Genomic DNA, 19674 nt, shown 5'->3' on the forward strand with positions numbered 1-19674 from the left:
TTTTATTCCTATCTGATTTGTCTTTATTTCTTAGTGTTACTCCAGATAAGCAGACATACCCTTTTCTTTACCCAGAAGGCCTTTTCTAACTGTTCTTACACAGGCTTCTGCTATTAAAATAAAGTGCCACTTTTACTGTCTCCTATCCATTGTAAAACTGGCAAGAGTTTTTAACTCATTGATATTCAAACTCCATGAAAGACTAGATACTATGGCAGCAAACTACTGCAGATAACAGTTGAGATACAATCGTTTTGTCTTCCCTGTTAAGGAGATCTACACAAGTGCCTGTGAGTTCTGAAAAGTAGGCAGTTCCAGAAACTAAGCTTATGCTGATCAGTGCAAACAGATTTAAAAATTAATGAAAATGTAATTCTTTGAAATTTGTATTTCAGAATGTCTTCATCAAGGAGGGGGTAAAGGAGGAGAGAGTTTTAAAGAGGAGAAAAGTAGGGGGTGGAGAAATTAAAAAAAAAGCTTCCTGTGTGATATCTTATACTGTTTTCTTATCCACATCCAACCAGGTATTTGGATTTCTGTGAATACAATTGTTTGTATCACTGAATTATGTCTTGTAGCATCCTTGCCAAGTATGATGTTTGTTTTTCATACATTTTATTTTCAAGATGACTATCTGGTTTTCATTACTGGTATTTTTCATATATTCATTGGGCTTAAAGGACCAGAGAGACCATTAGGTCATCTCATCTAGCTTTGTGTTTGTATGACAAGCCATTAAATGCCTTTCCATTACATCACTTTGAGCCCAACTGTTTACACTTGATTATAGCATGAGCTGTATTTGGCCAACCTGCCTTCTATAAAGGCAGCTGATTCTTGAGTACATGGACAATCTCCTACTTTTCTTGGAAGCTTTTTCTATTGATAATTTGATCCTCATTCTAAAAAATATGCACTTCAGTTCAGCTATAAATTTGCTGGTGGGTTACTGAAGAATCTTATTACACTACTCTCTGACATATCACAGAGTCTCTACTTACCCAGTATTTTTTGTACATGAAGATATTTACAGACTATAATTAGACTTTTTAATAAACAAAAGAAATTAAGTTCTTCAGGTCTTCCATTTTAAAGTATCTCTTCCACCCTTAAGATTTCTCTGCAGCCTGCCCACTTATCGATGTATTCTATTGTACAGATAATCTGAAATGTGTTCAGTGTTCCAGTGTTAGTATTCTCATTGTTGTATTGCTTCTTTAGTTACTTTATGTATTACCAACACACAACTAACTCCCAGAACTAGCCAATACTTGTAATAATGTCAGTGGGACTTCCTGATCATCTGAGTAAAGCTTCTTTTTCCCAGACAGGGATATGAAGAGAAGATGCAAGGGTTTAATTATATCCAAACTTCATTAGCTTAGGTCAGCTGGGAAATATCTGGGAATAAACTCATATAATGTAGAACACTACTTTTTCATCTGTCACTTTTGTGTTTGGGAGCAGCCACAAAATGCCGTATCACCCTCTATTCGCATTCCCTGCTAAAACTTGACATTCTTCATCTCAAACAACTGAGTACTGCTTTCTTAAAAATCAGGTCCTGCAACTCCCCCATCTTCTTTAGAGAGCATTTTACTTTCATCCATATCTGACTCAAATTCATTGAAGAACCACGTCCCAAATAAAACAGCAAACAATTTTCTGCTGAACTGTTTGAACTGCCCTGATTGATCAACTAAACCAGTCTCTGAGCTGCCCTGAGAAAGATTTAAATACTGGAAACAATCCACCAAGGAGAAAAACAATCCTTACCAATTCATTCCCGAAAGAACTGGTTTCAAAGCAGATGCCCAAATCCTATGTAAAAGACTAGGCTGGGGGACAGAACTATGAATTCAGATGTCAAAATCCGGCTAAAGCCAAAGGGAAAGAATTTGACAGAAGTTCTGTATTCTTCCCCAGTGTGCATTTAGGTGATACACAACAGTTTATGCTCCAATTCAAAACTGACTTATTGGGGGTTTTATTATTAACTGTAAAGCATATTTTAGTCACTTATAACACTCATTTTTTGAGAACTTCAACACAAGCAGAAACTTGAATTTCATGTGGTTTCTTAGTGAAATAAGGAATCCTATGGTCAAACATCTTTTGCATATGTAATGTTGAAGCTGTGCAATAACTAAGAATATTAGTGAGTTTAACGACTTTGACATCAAGATAGCAAATCAGAAAAATTCACATAGCTGTGCTGCCTTCTGTTTCAATCACTAAAGTCAACTCACATCTCTGGTGAATTTGTTGAGTAGACATCTTCTGGATAACAGTAGTTCCACCTAGCTAAGCTTCTTCCCCTTTAGAATTGGCAGGTCATTATACTTGTATAATTCTAATTCATTACAGTTATAATTCTAATCCATTATTCTGAATACAGGTATTTCAAATAATTATGACACTTGCAAATTTGTAGGGAGAAGGGAAACAAATTGGACAATAACATAAAGCAAGTTTTGAAGAATGCTCCCTGTTTTCCCTGTTCTTTTTATGCCGACCTAGAGCTAAAACAATTTTCAAATATAAAGAAGAGTTGCAAGCAAGCAAGACTTCATATGGTCAACAGAGAACAAATAAACAAAGCCATAATTACCCTAGTTACAAAGCGAAGAAACTTACACCTTCTCATATAATTAGGTTAATTCTCATATAATACTTTCATTGCTCCAGGGAGGAATACAGAACAAATATAAATAGGTTTAAAAAAATATAAAAATAATAAAACAAAAAAATCACAGGTTCTCAAGCCAAAAAAAGACAACTAGATCACCAGTCCATCAGTGGCCACTAAACCTGACTGCCTGAATTATCTCCCAAGTTCACAAAGTAGTTAAACTTCTGGTTGCCAAATGTGGGAGGTTATCTTAAGGGAAGGATGATGCTTCATATGCCCTCTATTCTTTTTCACTAGGCTCCTGTTACTGGCTGTTCATAGAGGCAAGATATTGAGCTAGATGAGATTAAGGACTGATTCCTCTCTTATGACTTCATTTTAAATGACTTAGCATCTTCTCACCTATATGGGCTGGTGCACGTAATACAACAAAAGCCAGTCAAGAGCACTCCACTACAACAAATGTGTAGTTACTTTTACAGGAAAATTATTTATTTGCTTAGACATTTTTTATTTATTTATTTTATTTACATGATTGAAGAAACAAAGATATACACTTAATTTAATACTTGTGTGCACAACTTACTTAGAGTGCAGACAAATATTTCCCAGCAGGTCCTTTAACTAAGTGACAAGTATAACCAGGTGACTGTGATCATCATTTTTATGAAGCATAGGATTCTTGGGCATTTCCTGATGCACTGTATATGGGATGAAATTCTATAATCCTCTGATCTCAGTGTTTTTTAAAATAAATTTCATATATTCTATACACACTAAGCCCACTGAAGCTTTTTTATGTAAACACGCTTTTTTAAACAGTCAGGACTTACCAGCTTTCTTTAAAAAGACCCTATTTACCAGAAATCATGCAATGATATTTACCAGATCACATTTTGTTGTAAATATATTTTCCAGAACTCAATTTTTTATTCTGGACAAACTGACAAGTCAATAAAGGGCTGGAATAAAAGCAAACAATCGTTGTGTGCATGCAAATTAAAAGTATCTCTACACATGGTTTATTATGAAGGTTTTTTTTTAGGAGTGCACACATTCCTTTGATGATGACAAGAACAGTCACAAAAACTGATCTAAAGATGGTCTAATAACTAGAATGTCTGAACATGTCAATATAAATAAGATTTAATGATTAAAAAACAGGGAAGATTCCCAAAGTCTAAAGTTCAAAAATGGATTATAAACTAATCTCAAGCGTCAAAAATTAAAAAAAACAAGAATGCTCAGCAACATCAGCGATACATTAGCGACAGTGATACACCTCAGGTCACCAGAAGTCTTGGAAGGATTTGAATTTAGAGGAAAAATCTCCATGCCTTCATATTACAAACAGTAGTATTAAATGCTATTACAGCAGATTCCAGTACAATATACTGCTGAACTGCAAACTTGCAAACTAATTAAGCACACATACACTTTTACATAAGGTTTAATCTACAGTTCAGCACAGTGGAATCAGTCACATGTATTTGAGGTATTACTACACCCTAATACTACTGAGAAGCCAAACTGAAGCATGCTGTTGTGTTCTACACTTACAAAGGGTCAGGAAGAAAGCCAGCTGCATGTCCCTGAGACTCATGAGAAGAAATCAAGCTGCTTGCAGGCACTAAGAAGGGTATGGCACTGTAATTGCCTAACTTAGAAAATACCCCTGCCAGATAAAAGCAACCTTTTCCACATACTATCTATGACATAATCTGCCAAGTGAAAGAAATCCCTGCATCACCATCCACTTATTAAAAAAAAAAAAAATCCTTTATGAATTTTGAGAAACAGGATTTATTGAGAAGTTCCATGTACTTGAATCACAGCAGGAGATGAAAACATTCTCTCCCTGTCTTCCCTTCACAGAACATGCTCCTCTGCCAACACATCATGCCAGCCACTGTCACAGAAAACAGCAGCCACTACACCTAGCACCAGATCTATATAAGATAATAAGAACTAAAACCATAATTCTTTTGGCTTATACTAACATCACAGGTTCTCAAGCTAAAAGCTGGCACAAACTTGCATTTTCTGCAGATTAAACACAGCCAAGGCACACAAAATATACATTATGTGTTATGTTTAAACACCAAGCCCTACCAAAAGAGCAGCAGCAGACGGCTAGAAAGATGCACTTGGGAAAGTTCAAAGAGATTTTACTGTAACCTGTACTGTTTCATAGAACTATTACAATCAGATTATATTGTCCTGAATATAAATAGCCAGCCAAGTGCCCGTCACTGTATACCAATTCACACATGCATTGCTTCACTAAGATTCACAAGATCTCCTGATCAGTCAGCCATCATTCTCAATACCATCAACAAATTAGTATTGTCAGAAAGTTTTACCAGCTCCCTTTCAATTTTCTTTTTTGGATTACCACATATGTGGCTAGTATAAAGTACAGCAAAGACCTTCAGAATGCCAGTGACCACCTCACTCTGGAAAGTAACCTTATGTTTCTCATACTGAGGAAGTTTCAAGTGATTGGCTGGATATTATATGTAAATTATTTTGTCTTAATCTTATTAGACTATTCAGTTCAAGCTTTTAGGATCACACCATCTTCTTTTACTGACCTTTTTCTATCTATTTCCTTCATTGGATCCACACTTCCATTTATTGAGATTTGAGTTTGGGACAGATCATCTGATGTGTCCATCAAAATACACACACAGCCTGAGAGCCTCCTTAAACTCCTCATTAAACAATGACTATCATTATTATTATCATTTTACCATGTTCTCATTTTCTCTGAGTACTATTTTTATAACTGGACTGTCCTTTGACCCCAACAGGCTTCCTGCTCCTAGCAGTTTGATCAACTCAGTTTTAGACAGCTCCAGTTGGGTGAGATAAATCACATCCTCACTTGCAGTATGAGTACAATTTTCAACTTAGACACCATGATGCTTGTTTAGAAATCTGAATTACACAGACGTGTGCTGTAGCAGCTCATAATCTGCTGGAGTTCAAACGTATGAATGTAAAAAGGAAGAAACAGTGTATCAAGAGAGTAACATTCACTTTACATTAGGAAGACAGAAAACGTACATTTAAAGTATCTCTGGCCCAAGGCATGTGTGAAATTACTTTATTTTGAATGCTAGTGCATTTTATGACCAGACACGTGCCCCACGGTTTCCTGTGGCTCACTTGCTGCATTTTAACAGAACCGCTAGAATCTGGAAGGGATGCCCCTCTCCGTGGTCCTGAACCACCTGCTGGAGGGCACGGGGCATGGGTCCGGATAGGGACCTGACCAGGGTGCTGCAACCAAGCCTGGGACCTAGAAGCAAATGACTGTAGCAGATGAGTCGCAGACCCATGGGACCATTTGCAGCTTTTCTTCCTATTTTTGGCAAATGCGATAAAGTCAATGATAGAACAGATTGACTCAGCTTTCAGAAAGGATAACAGACCAATTTTATCACTCACAAAAGTCCCTGACAGAATCTGCCTGAGGGTTACTGGCGTTTGAGAGACTCACAACATCACTTTCTCCCTGTACAGAAATGGAAAAAAACTTACATGATTAAATCAAAACTTTTCATGGGAGTATAACAGACTACTCAGCACCTTAGTGCTGAGGTGAGGGGCACTGAGCACAGGTTATTCCTGGGGATATTCCAGTTGGACACAAGAGGAACATTTTTCACAATGAGAACAATCAGCCATAGGAATAATCTCCCCAGGGAAGTGATGGATTCCCTAGCATTGGACACTTTTAAGATTTGGCTTGACACAGTGTTGGGACATCTAGTCTAGGTCATACTTTGCCAAGAAGGTTGGACTAGATGATCCTTGAGATCCCTTCTAACCTATAATTAATTGATACTATTCCTAATTCCACAATAGATTTTCTGGTCCAAGCAAAGCAAACCCATAACAGTCCTAAAATCACAGCACTGTCCTGGGATTTGAATAAGACAACTTTATACTCCTGCACAGCTTTCTTCAAAGAGGAACTTCACTTTTGAGTTCTCATATCACAAATAAGGACCCCAATAAAAATTACCACCACCACCCCTTTTAGCTCTCTCTTTATATTCAAAGAGGACAGATTAGGAAGAAAGGGTCTTTGTTCTCTCAGATGGATTTTGCCCTTTTACGGTTTACTAAATTTTACAAACACATGCATCTGTAAAAATCAAGATACTGCTGAAGTACTGCTGCCTGTTTGACTGCCTCCTTCCCTTAAAAAAACTATGTCAAATGTCCAGATCTGTGGATCCCTTTGCACAATCAGGTATGGAGATAAAATGTAGATCTACAACAAGGTGATAAACCACTTTCTGTAATAATTTCTCAGAACTGTTCCCTATTCTGCACACAATTTTAGAGAGGATGGAGTTTTCCCACTCCTCCAAGACTTATTATATGATAATGGAGAGAATCTGATAAATATACTTTATACTAAAAGCATCAAAATCCCTAACGGACAAACAAAGGAATAATGAAAAATGTGTCTCCCCTTCAGATACCACTGCTTCAGGCAGACTGTAGATAGGGCTTGATTATCTCTACCACTGTTTCTTGAGGCGATCCTAAATCCTAGAAAATATACTGAGCCTTTTCTTAACTGCCAGAGATTCTCATACAAAGTTTGAAATATTTTATTTTTATCTGGAAAGTAGTGAAGGGGAAAGGGACCTGGGGGTCCTGGTGGATAGGAGGATGACCATGAGCCAGCAATGTGCTCTTGTGGCCAAGAAGGCAAATGGCATCTTAGGGTGCATTAGAAAGGGAGTGGTTAGTAGGTCAAGAGAGGTTCTCCTCCCCCTCTACTCAGCCTTGGTGAGGCCACATCTGGAATATTGCGTCCAGTTCTGGGCCCCTCTGTTCAAGAAGGACAGGGAATTGCTTGAAGGAGTCCAGCGCAGAGCCACAAAGATGATTAAGGGAGTGGAACATCTCCCTTATGAGGAGAGGCTGAGGGAGCTGGGTCTCTTTAGCTTGGAGAAGAGGAGACTGAGGGGTGACCTCATCAATGTTTACAAATATGTGAAGGGTAGGTGTCAGGATGATGGAGCTAGGCTTTTTTCAGTGATATCCAGTGATAGGACAAGGGGCAATGGGTGTAAACTGGAACATAGGAAGTTCCACGTTAACATCAGGAAGAACTTCTTTACTGTAAGAGTGACAGAGCACTGGAACAGGTTGCCCAGGGGGGTTGTGGAGTCTCCTACACTGGAGATATTCAAGGCCCGCCTGGACAAGTTCCTGTGTGATGTACTGTAGGTTACCCTGCTCTTGCAGGGGGGTTGGACTAGATGATCTTTTGAGGTCCCTTCCAACCCTTGGGATTCTGGGATTCTGTGATTTCCTGTACTGTCAGGAAATAAAGCAGGGATTCACATGAACTGCCCTGACAGTTTAGTCTGTTTGGCTTTGGAATGCTTTTTAATTAAGTGGTATCTTTCATCACAAGTACAGATGACAAATTTACTGCTTGAAATAGCAGTGACAAGGCAACCAGGGCACATGCTGAGCCCAGCAGTGTCAAGCATCTAAGGTTTCAGTGCCTAAATTCCACATGTAATTGCCTATCAAAATAGGCCATAACCACTGCGTGCACTATTGTCAGTTCTCACTCGACTGTGAGAATGAAGATCTCAGGCAAGCTGTGTGAGAGGATTTGCTTCAAGACCATCTTAAGAACCTGAACGTACACAAGTCCATGGGACCTGATGAAATCCATCCACGGGTCCTGAAGGAGCTGGCAAATGAAGTTGCTAAGCCACTGGCCATCATATTTGAAAAATCATGGCAGTCAGGTGAAGTTCCCAACAACTGGAAAAAGGGAAATATAACCCCCATTTTCAAGAAGGGGAAAATGGATGACCCAGGGAACTACAGACCAGTCAGTCTCACCTCTGTGCTTGACAAAATCTTGGAGCAGATTCTCCTGGAAGGCACTTTAAGTCACATGAAAAACAACAAGGTGCTTGGTAACAGCCAGCATGGCTTCACTAAGGCGAAATCCTGCCTGGCCAATTTGGTGGCCTTCTATGATGGGGCTACGGAACTGACAGAGAGGGGAAGAGCAGTTGATGTCATCTGCCTGGACTTGTGCAAAGCATTAACACTGTCCCATAGGTCATCCTTGTCTCTAAATTGGAGAGACATCAATTTGATAGATGGACCACTTGGTGGATAAAGAACTGGCTGGATGGCCACATGCAAAGAGTTGTGGTCAATGGCTCAAATTCCAGCTGGAGACCAGTAACGAGTGGTGTCCCTCAGGGATCGGTGTTGGGACCAGTCTTGTTCAGCATCTTTGTTGGTGACATGGACAGAGGGATTGAGTGCACCCTCAGCAAGTTTGCCGATGGCACCAAGCTGTGTGGTTCGGTTGATAAGCTGGAGGGAAGGGATGCCATCCAGAGGGACCTTGACAAGCTTGTAAGGTGGGCTGATGCCAACCTTATGAAGTTTAGCCATGCCAAGTGCAAGCTCCTACACCTGGGTCGGAGCAATCCCAGGCACAGCTACAGGTTGGGCAGAGAAGAGATTCAGAGCGGCCCTGCAGAGAAGGACTTGGGGATGTTGGTTGATGAGAAAATGAACATGAGCCAGCAGTGTGCGCTCGCAGCCCAGAAAGCCAACCGTATCCTGGGCTGCATCAAAAGGAGCATGACCAGCAGGTCGAAGGAGGTGATCCTGCCCCTCTCCTCTGCTCTCGTGAGACCTCACTTGGAGTATTGTGTACACTTCTGGTGTCCTCAATGAAAAAGGACATGGAGCTGTTGGAGCAAGTGCAGCGGAGGGCAATGAAGATGATCAGGGGACTGGAGCACCTCCCATATGAAGACAGGCTGAGAAAGCTGGGGCTGTTCAGCCTGCAGAAGAGAAGGCTGCATGGAGACCTCATAGCAGCCTTCCAGTATCTGAAGGGGGCCTATAGGGATGCTGGGGAGGGACTCTTCATTAGGGACTGTAGTGACATTACACAGGGTAACAGGTTAAAACTTAAACAGGGGATGTTTAGATTGGATATAAGGAGGAAGTTCTTTACTGTGAGGGTGGTGAGGCACTGGAATGGGTTGCCCAGGGAAGTTGGGAATGCTCCATCCCTGGTGGTGTTCAAGGCCAGGTTGGACAGAGCCTTGGGTGACATGGTTTAGTGTGAGGTGTCCCTGACCATGGCAGGGGGGTTGGAACTAGATGATCTTAAGGTCCTTTCCTACTCTAACTAGAGTTCCCCTCACCTTTCTTTAGTGTACAGTTCTGGAGTATGCTTTATGCTTAGAAGGACATTGAGTCCTGGTGAGTTTATCACTTTTAACTGGTAGTAACCTGCACTGATTTTGTGTTGGAGCACAAGCTGAATAAAATGTAATTTTCATTTCCTGCATGAAAACCACTGGTTTACAGAATGCTGTACAAGTTTTAATGCCTCTGTAGACAAAAAAAAAAAAAAGTCTTTTAAAAATCTACAAAACTATAATAGGTGCACATCAAAACATTCATTACTTTCTATCTCTTTGCCAAGAGGTAACAAGAGAGAACTAAGCAAATTTCATGACCATCCCACTCTGTTTCTTTAAGTTATATATGCAGCAATTTTGTGCTCCTGAAATGGTCACCCTGCAACTGAGCTCAGGCTAGTGTGCTGAAGAAGTCAACAGTGAAGTTTACATTAGAACAACAAAACTAGTCTAATTTGTCATAGTAAGAAAATCTATTACTTCTCTACTGTTCAAGTGTATTTGAGATCATTGGCTCCCACATACCAATTAAACCCTTCACTTCACTGGAGGTGAGAGCTATTTGTTGCTTTTGTACACTTGACTGGAAAAGGAGTCATTCTAGCCACTATAAAATTGAAGATGATTTACCAAATATTGCATTAAAATGATAAAAATACAAATAAAAATATTATTATGTACACATGTAGCCATGGTGAAGATAAAAGAAGATTTAAGGATGGCATAATTTTCTTCTTCTAGTAGTGTCAGTTTATAATCTTACAGAAATTTTGTGCCTTATAAAAGAAAAATTATCAACAGCTACTTGCATATAGCAAGATCTTGTAACAAACTTCAGAGAGTAAAAAATCATGCTCTGATATTGTGTACTTCTACTTTTTTTTCCTTATCCAAGTCCAGAAACACAACACAATTTATTGCTTCCACTGAATAAAGAATAGGAAAAACAAAAAAAGTGCTTTTGAATAACATAAGTAATGCATAAAATGGGACACATTCTGGTGGGAAACCGTGTCTGTTGTATAAATAAAATATATGCAGCTATAAATATAATATGTAATACTCATTCCAAACCAGTCACCTCTTAAGAAATAAACACTTGAGTCAAAGCAGGGTAACAGACTGGCAGTGCACTCCTGGCATTTGTCAGAAGCATTCTTCAGGCTGACAGTAATATTAACCACAATCCATTTCAGTTGCTTTGGTTTATCATTGTGTGACTGATGTTCAAAACAATGCCATAAGAAGCTGCTTAAATAAAGTGTTGGTTTAACCTATACACTGCAGTTCTCTAAATCTGTACTAACTGTGGACCTCTAGCTAATATATATACAAAACTGTTATTCATATTTGACACTTTCTAATACCTAACTTCAACTTGCAATTACTAACACTAAAGTTAAAAAAAAAAAAAAAATTGTTAATTTTTCAGTTCTTAGGTACCAAAAATGCTATGATAAAGAATTAGCATTTATTTTGAAGTATTACCCCCAAGATAACTGTACTACAACGAAAATAACACAATATGCATGACATTCAAACATTTTGATAGTTGAATATTAGCAAAGTTTTTCAGATATTTGTCATGAATTCATTAACTGACACAAAATTGAACATTTAAACTACATAGAGTTGATATTGCTAGAAATGCCTGAAATAGTAGCCAAAACTTGAACTGGTATGTCAGAGACAGGTATGGCATAAAGATGCTCACTGTATGTATGGGAAGGACTGGCATTCATCCAGAAGAGCAGTTACATTCCCAGAGGTCAAGATTCACTGTCTGATCAACAACATAGAATACAAGGCAAAATGTACATTAAATGTATATATATGCATAAAAATTAACTATTCCCTAACAACAGGGGCAATTTTCTGCCTATCATTTGTTAAAGATTAGAAACTGCCATGTTACAAGCGTAAATATGAATTAAACTCCTTGTACTCATAATACAGTGTGAATGACACAGAATCATAGAATAGTTAGGGTTGGGAAGGACCTCAAGATCATCTAGTTCTACCCCTCACTGCCATGGGCAGGGACACCTCACACTAGACCATGCCACCCAAGGCTCTGTCCAGCCTGAACTTGAATGCTGCCAGGGATGGAGTATTTACCACTTTTTTGGGTAACCTGTTCCAGTGTCTCACCACCCACACAGTAAAGAACTTCTTCCTTCTATGTAACCTCAGTTTCCCCTCTCTAATATACAGAGCACATGTATTTTAATTACAGTTAACATCCACAACTATCAATACGATTGCAATTTGCTATTATTCAAAATCTAATACTGTAATAATTATTTCCTGTATTAACTTCACAGTTTTCAAACATATGATTGAGAAGGTTAAGTATAGGTATAGATATAGATGCAACCTAAGTAATGTCCACTTGGTTACATCCTTAAGTAATGTCCTCTCTCAGCAACAGCAATGAAAAGATTCCCTCAGAACTTAACGTGTACTTAAGTAATCCTCAAAGACTACTTTCATGAACACAGAAATCCATATAACCAGTCACTGTTAATTAAAAAACACACAGAAAAAGATCAGGTTTGCCATCTGATTTCTTGATGGAGACAAGAGTGGTACCTGATCTAAAATGAGGAAAAATTGTTCTACACTGCAGTTAGTTCTATTTCAGGGTGGAGGAAGAAAGACTAGGACTATAGTGCTGACTGAATTGACAGATTTACAAGTTAAAATGCAATTACAAGGAGATGCCTTGAAAGTATAGTAGCTGGAGAATCCAATTTTTTTTCTTGAGTTATTTTAGCAATGACATGATATATACAGAAGTTAATGGAAAATGATGTTGCAAAAATCATCAATTATGATTAATTCATATACTAATTCAAGCCACACAGAGCTGAAGTTTTCAATTTTCACATGGGTAGTCTAGATTGGTGATAAGTATTTTTAGTTGTAAACTACCTTCAGATGTTGTTTTGGCATGGGAATTATTATGAAAGCATTTGTTAAATTCCATTCAAATAAATTATTTTAAAATATTGTTTACCTTAAAAATATTTTTAAAAATAGAAAATACGTGTAGCTTTACCCATGAATATGAACTTGCGTCAGTCAGACATTCTGAGAAAGCATGGAGTTCATGACTTCTTCAAATTAAGTAACGCTATTAGAAAATGTTACAGTAACAGTACGTCAGTGTATCACTGCTTTACACTTAAAACATTATTTATATTTCTTTTTATTTGTACCTACATATACACACACAAAAGATATCATACAGTTCTCAAATATATAGATACATATATGTATATATACACACATACATATCAATATGATGGAGAGGGACTCTTCATCAGGGACTGTAGCAAAGGGACAAGGGGTAATGCGTTAAAACTTCAACAGCAGAAGTTCACTATAAGGAAAGGTTACACATAAGGAAGAAGTTCTTTACTGTGAGGGTGGTGACGCACTGGAACAGGTTGCCCAAAGAAGTGGTAAAAGCTCCATCACTGGCAGTGTTCAAGGCCAGGTAGGACAGGGCTTTGAGTGACATGGTCTAGTGGAAGGTGGGCATGGCAGGGGGGTTGCAGCTAGATGATCTTGAGGTCCTTTCCAACCCTAACCATTCTATGATTCTGTGATATGATGACTATATAATACCTTTTTTAAGGCTAAAATACTAAATATGCAGTTGAAAAAAACAGTTTTCTGGAGATTTTCACAGTGTTTAGCTTAATTGATTGTGAACTTACAGCAAGAACTTTTAAAAATAACTTTACTTCTTTGATTTTTTGGGGTTTTTTTTAATCAAATTAAAAAATTGCATAGAAGACTTTTGCAAAAAAATAAGCTATAATTAAAATACATTTTTTGCCTTTTCCATTAAGTAACTATATTGCTCCATGTGCCAATCATTCCCATGATAGCTAGCTCTTAGAAAAAGATCCTGCTTGATGATCACAGCACCTGGCTTTGTAGAGAAAATAAGAGATGCTTCTAGCTTGTAAAATGAAATATTCTTTTCTTGGAAAACATAGAAAGAGAATAATCACATTCTACAGAGTTTTAAACAGGCTGTATAATATTGCACTGCATATGTTTGTTTGGGAAAGAACCTTAGAAAAACAAGGCTAGCCTTCCAGAAAGGAGTCATTTGGAGAAGTTGTTAAAAACTGGCCAAGTTTGTCTGACAAAGGACAACTGTGTTACTTGAGCATACCTTAAGGGGTACACAGAAGAAGTGAAAAGATAGTTTCTACTTATACGAATAAGGGCAATGATAAAACTACTGTAAGTGTAACGTATCTTAAGTGGCAAAGCCACTAAAGAAAGCACAGTTCTCATCAGAAAACCAGAAAATTATTTGGATAGTTTTCAGTATTTACCAGCTTCAGCACTCCTAACTCATTAAACTTTGAAATTAAATGTAACATGTATGCTCCAACTAAGAGTGCCTTCCATGAACAGTTATTAAATTGATACAATCAGAAGCAGTAAGAATACCTCAATAACTCATTTTTCCATACTCTGGTCCCTGTTATCTGTATATGCATTTAGAAGTAAAACACTGTTAATGGTTGTGCATTTAGCATTATTGCACCAAATGCAAAAAAAACATTCACAAGACTGAAAGCTACTGTGATAAATATTGGACAGGAAAAAAAAAAAACGCTGTGTCTGACGACAAATACCTTTGACAAGTCCCTGAAGTTGCTAGGAAGTGTAAGGTCCAACTCCTCTGATTCATAGTTGGTGATAACCCAAGGGAAGACAGGGTACTGATTTAAATCATTGTAAGTTCGACCTGACAAACATCAACAAGAACAACAACAACAACAAAAAAAAGCCATGAGTTAAAAGTCATATTTAACTAAACTACCAATCTTTAAAGATACAATAATATAACTTGATGAGCTCTTCAAGAAAACTGTAATTTATTTCAGATCTTCTATCATTTCAGTATTCTACTTTGCTTTATTGAAATGGATAATGAAAAAGTTTACAAATTGCTAGTGTTTAGTTTAAAGCACTGTAGCCCATTTCACTTTAACTGTAAGTGCTTCTGCATACAGTATGTGACAGTTAAATCTGTTCATGTTCTATGCAGTACTTTCCTTGATTATGTTATCTTGTCTCCTGGGTTTTTTTAAGGAGGAACACTTCAAAAAAAAAAAAGGAGAGCAAATTACTTTCGTTGATACTGAAAATTAAAGCAGTATTTTTACATACTGTATTAAACTCAGTATGTGAAAGCAGAATGAAGCAGCTCAAGATTTTAGATTGAGAAATTTTGCAAGTAATAACCATTCATCTAGAGAATTCACTTTGAGGGGAATTCTTCCTTGACCATTGACCATCTATGGACATACCACCATTTACCAAAACAGAAAATCTGTTCTGGTTTCATGTTCACATGTGTATCTTTATGAATCTGTAAGACGGACATATCTTTCTTCCAGTGTCCTGGGTTTACCAGTAGCCGTTTTGCTCCTTCTTAGTAACTGGTGCAAGCTCTGTGTTTTGACTTCCAGCCTGGGCAGAGAGCTGATAACACCGATTGTTTTTAATTGTTGTTAAGTAAGGTTTATTCTGGCCAAGGACTCTGTAAGTCTCATGCTCTGCTGGGGATGAGGGGAGGCCGGGAGGAAGCAGAGACAGGACACCTGACCCAAACTAGCCAAAGAGGTATTCCATACCACAGCACGTCATGCCCAGGGAGGGAACTGGGAGTTACCCAGAAGGGCACACTCTCTCTTTGGGGGGGTTGAACTCGTTCAGCAGTGGTATCGTATTCTCTTGTTAATTTCTCTTACCAATATTATCATTGGCGGTAGCAGCAGTGATTTGTGTTATACCTTAGTTACTGGGCTGTTCTTCCCTCAACCCGTGGGAGTTACATTCTCTTGATTCTCCTCCCCATCCCCGCGGGAACGGGGAGGGTCGGGGGGGGGGGCGGGGCGTGAGTAGACGAGCTGTGTGGATCGGTTTAAACCACGACAGTTCTTTTTGGTGCCCAAAGTGGGGCACGAAGGGTTGAGATAACAACAGATCTAACAGGATTAATAGTCACTCATCACAATGCTGATTTATTGGCTCTCAAAGCTGTTCCTCTTGATCTCACAGGTTCAGAACTCTGTACATTACATACAGCTGGTATTTGCTGTGGTAGTGTTTTTCAAGTGTGGGGCTTGAGCTAAGGCTTTTGTCTCATTGTACTTTATTATAATGACTTGCAAAGTATAAAGGTGAAACCAGCGACCTAAGGATCTACAGTCCTTTTTTTTTGTAAGAACAAAATATTCAATTACAATAATTGTATACCATACAGACACATATACCACATACCCTGGTCTGAATTTTAAAAATGCATGATTTTTACAAGGATCCTGTTTCTTTTCATGATACTGTTGCAGAAGCTCAGTCATTCACATCCCCTCCAATCAGTATGTTCTCAGATTTTGTCTAGCCTGGTCTTGAAAGTCTCAAAGGACAGGTTTTTACCTCTTCCCCAGGAACATTATTTCACAACTCAATCAAGTTGTCAGAAAACATTTTCTAAAACTCCACCTAAGTTTTTTATTTTCCCAGTTCTCTTACACCATCCAGTATTGTTCCATCCCAGTTTGCAGAATTTTTAAATGGTCTAGTCAGGCCCTGTCATTCCCTTACCAGTTGGTTATGTTGCATATTATCTCTTATTCAGGATTAAGGCTACTTACATGATCCTGTGAGATCTATCTTTATTTGTTTCAAGTTGATAGCCATAATGACAATATTTTAACTCCCCATCATCGGCAACTAAACTTTGAATTTCTTCATAATGTCATCTTTTTGTTCCTTTTAACCTCAAATACCAAGTTGGTAAGTTCACTTTATTATTTCAATAATAAAGCTGAAAGGATCATCCACTAGAGCCACAGAAAACAGCATCATGATTTGCTTCAAACAACTTCAGGAGTAAAGAGGCAAGCAGATCTACCCCTACTTTTATAAATCTGCCAGAATCCCAGCATCTCTGACTTAATGAGTCATTACAGAAACAAGCAAAACTGACCATTTGTATAAAATGGAATTAGCAGGAGCAGAGGCATTTGTTTTACCAATTGTGTTAGCAAGAACCAAGTCTGCATGTGAATTAATGAGCCTTTCAACACTGTCAATACCATAGAAAAGAGCTGAAAATTGAGAAATTTTGCAAGTTGCTCTGAGAACAAAATATGCTGGAAAATGAGAGAGAGGTCATGAGACATAACAATTAGCCTCCATTTACTAAACTGAGGTCAAGCTGGTTAGAAACTAGTGGGATAAAATGGGTTAAATATGTATAGTTTAGCAGTTACAGAATGAGGGATTAGGACAACTACACAGGGGTATGAATTAGAATTTGGGAATGAATGAATAGTGTCCTGGCACAGCAGTGCAGGTGATCCAGGCGCTACATTCCTGGATAGACCATACAAGCCAATTTTGGGGGATTTTGTGAAGTCGTTCTTCAGAACAAAAACACAAAGAAAAAGTTATTCACTAAAAGGGTAAAATCTAGTAGTGTCCCATGTCTGTTGAGACTGCGCCACTATTAACTCCTTTTCTGAGTCATTACAGGAATTTGTGTTACCTGCTATAGTGTTTAGAAACATCAGGTATTCGAAGTTGGAAATTTCTCGGTGCTGCCATCGCTGAGTCATATTGGAAGCTTTGAAAATCTGTCTTGGACTAGCCAAGGAGATGCGTCTGGGAAACAAAGCAAAACAAAACAAAACAAAATTGAAAAAATTAGAAAAATCGGTGGTTCTTTTAACATACCTGAATTTTAGTGGCAGTTGTACGCATTCTTTTTTACTAGTTCTGTGCTATATTTCTCTGGGGATCAAACTATTTTGGATACTTGAAGTTCACTTTTAAAGTATTAAAATCTAATAAGAATGAAATATTTAAAACATCTGAGAGCTGGATATGTCAGGATTTTAAAGCTTTCAAACAGAACCCTTTACAGCTGTGCAAATTCAGCTGTTCCATGAAGGCTTGATGTTTTACAGAAATATGTTACTAGTGATTTAGAGAGATGGCAGACCATTAAATAAGAAAATTACACGACTTTTAGAATTTCACATGAGAATTAAGTAATCTTTTAGGAGATGTTTTTAAATCCCTCAAGAAAAAAGAAAAACAACGATAAAATGATAAAACTTCATTATGAAGTCCATTCTCTTGAGATTTAAATTCTGGGCAGTGGTGGGGAGTTAGTCATAAATAACTCAATTACACTTACAGAATTTGATGCCAGATTCCTAGTGTTTGTGAAAGAAGACTACAGAGTCACTCCTCGGAGTGATAAATCAAGCATAGAAGAGCTTATCATAAAATTCCCAAGACTGTTTTGGTCATAATAAAAACATCTGCAAATACCAAACCATGTAATTTAGGGAAAAAAAATATCTAGGTTTAGTTTTAGTTGACAAATCTTTACAGGTATTGCTAAACAATTAAAGAAAATGGTTACAGTAACTGAACATTTCTTCATTTTAATAAATTGCGTTATTAAACTGCAAACAAATTTATCAGTATAATTGGATGTGAAATTTTGAACAAATCTGTCTATACTTTCAGGTATATTTAAAAACTTTCACACATAATTTGCTCCTGTAAATAGAAATTTTTAAGTTCTTACAGAGTGGCTATAATTGTAATTCACGAGAAATTTTTCTGTACTTCATAAAATAAAAGTAAACTACAGAACACAACCAAAAACATCCCCAACTATTTTAATGCCATTTCTGTACAAAAATCTTTAAAAATAAAAATATAAAGTAAGAACAAACAAGATACACATTAAGGGTTGTTGCTTCTTCTAAAAATTTAGAAATTAATCTACTTAAAATTGATTTCTAATTCTTTAAAATATAAGAGTTAACCAATCCAACTTCTATTTCCAGATTTAGGATCCAAACACACAACCTGTCACTGCAATACTAATTTCTCATTATGTAAAATTTGAAAAATTATTTCCAGAGCTAGAAGACAAGCACACCACAACAATCCTTCACATGCCATTCTACACATCTAGTTTATATTGTTCTATACATCACTACGATATCTTTCTGATGAGGAATGATCATTTTCAGCTACATTTAAATACTACAGGGGATTTGAGGATGCTACAGTCAAGCTAATATAATTGAACACTGTCATAAAGGCTAATCAGTCCTACAGCTTGTCTTAAATCAGTCTTAAATTTTAGTGAGTTGGCAAGCATAAAGAAACCAGTTTTCCTTAAGTAGGGTAACTTATTGAGTCTCATTGCCAAAAAGGAAGATATCTTCCCTATATCTAACAGAAATCACAAAAAAATCTCAAGTCCAAAAGTTTTTAAGATTTTATTATACAAGCACATTGCAAATAACATACAAAAGTGACGGAGTGAGGATGTGCATCTTTTGTAAACTAGTAGGCACAAATGCTTCAAGCTATGTAGACTGGTTTGACGAGAAAAGAACTCTTAGAACTGACAGATAAAACTAACTCAAATTGTAAAATACCTGGTCTGGGGTAGTCCAAAGATAGTCCCAATACCGACCCGAGGTAGACAGTTAACCACTTTCTTTATGGTTGCTTGGTCAGGAAAGTTGAACATGACACCCACTGTGAACATAAGAGAAGAAATAAGGCGTAATTTTACCCCTTTTATTTAGACTTTCTGGCCCAATAAAATTTAACCCTGAGCTTGGATGTAGAACAGGAAAAGGATTAGACATGTTTCCTTCAGGTTACTACAGACATATTTCTTTATAATTTCCACAACTATTTTTATTTACCGCTAACAAGAGTTTCAATAAAAGTTGTTGC

The 19674-nt window shown here is 37.5% G+C and overlaps 1 protein-coding gene across 3 annotated transcripts in view; it reads right to left on the minus strand.

Annotated features, from left to right (window-relative positions):
• The window catches only part of LRBA (LPS responsive beige-like anchor protein), a 401889-nt gene that overhangs the window by 113373 nt on the left and 268842 nt on the right, over nt 1-19674 (minus strand). For all 3 annotated transcript variants that reach the window (XM_065688455.1, XM_065688463.1, XM_065688444.1), the window contains exons 42-44: nt 19368-19470; nt 17447-17562; nt 14523-14635 (exon numbers count right to left, since the gene is read on the minus strand). In XM_065688455.1, coding sequence (XP_065544527.1) covers nt 14523-14635; nt 17447-17562; nt 19368-19470 — 332 coding nt within the window. The remainder of the gene's footprint in view (nt 1-14522; nt 14636-17446; nt 17563-19367; nt 19471-19674) is intronic.

Source organism: Lathamus discolor, chromosome 1 (assembly GCF_037157495.1).
Source record: "Lathamus discolor isolate bLatDis1 chromosome 1, bLatDis1.hap1, whole genome shotgun sequence".
NCBI lineage: Eukaryota > Metazoa > Chordata > Aves > Psittaciformes > Psittacidae > Lathamus > Lathamus discolor.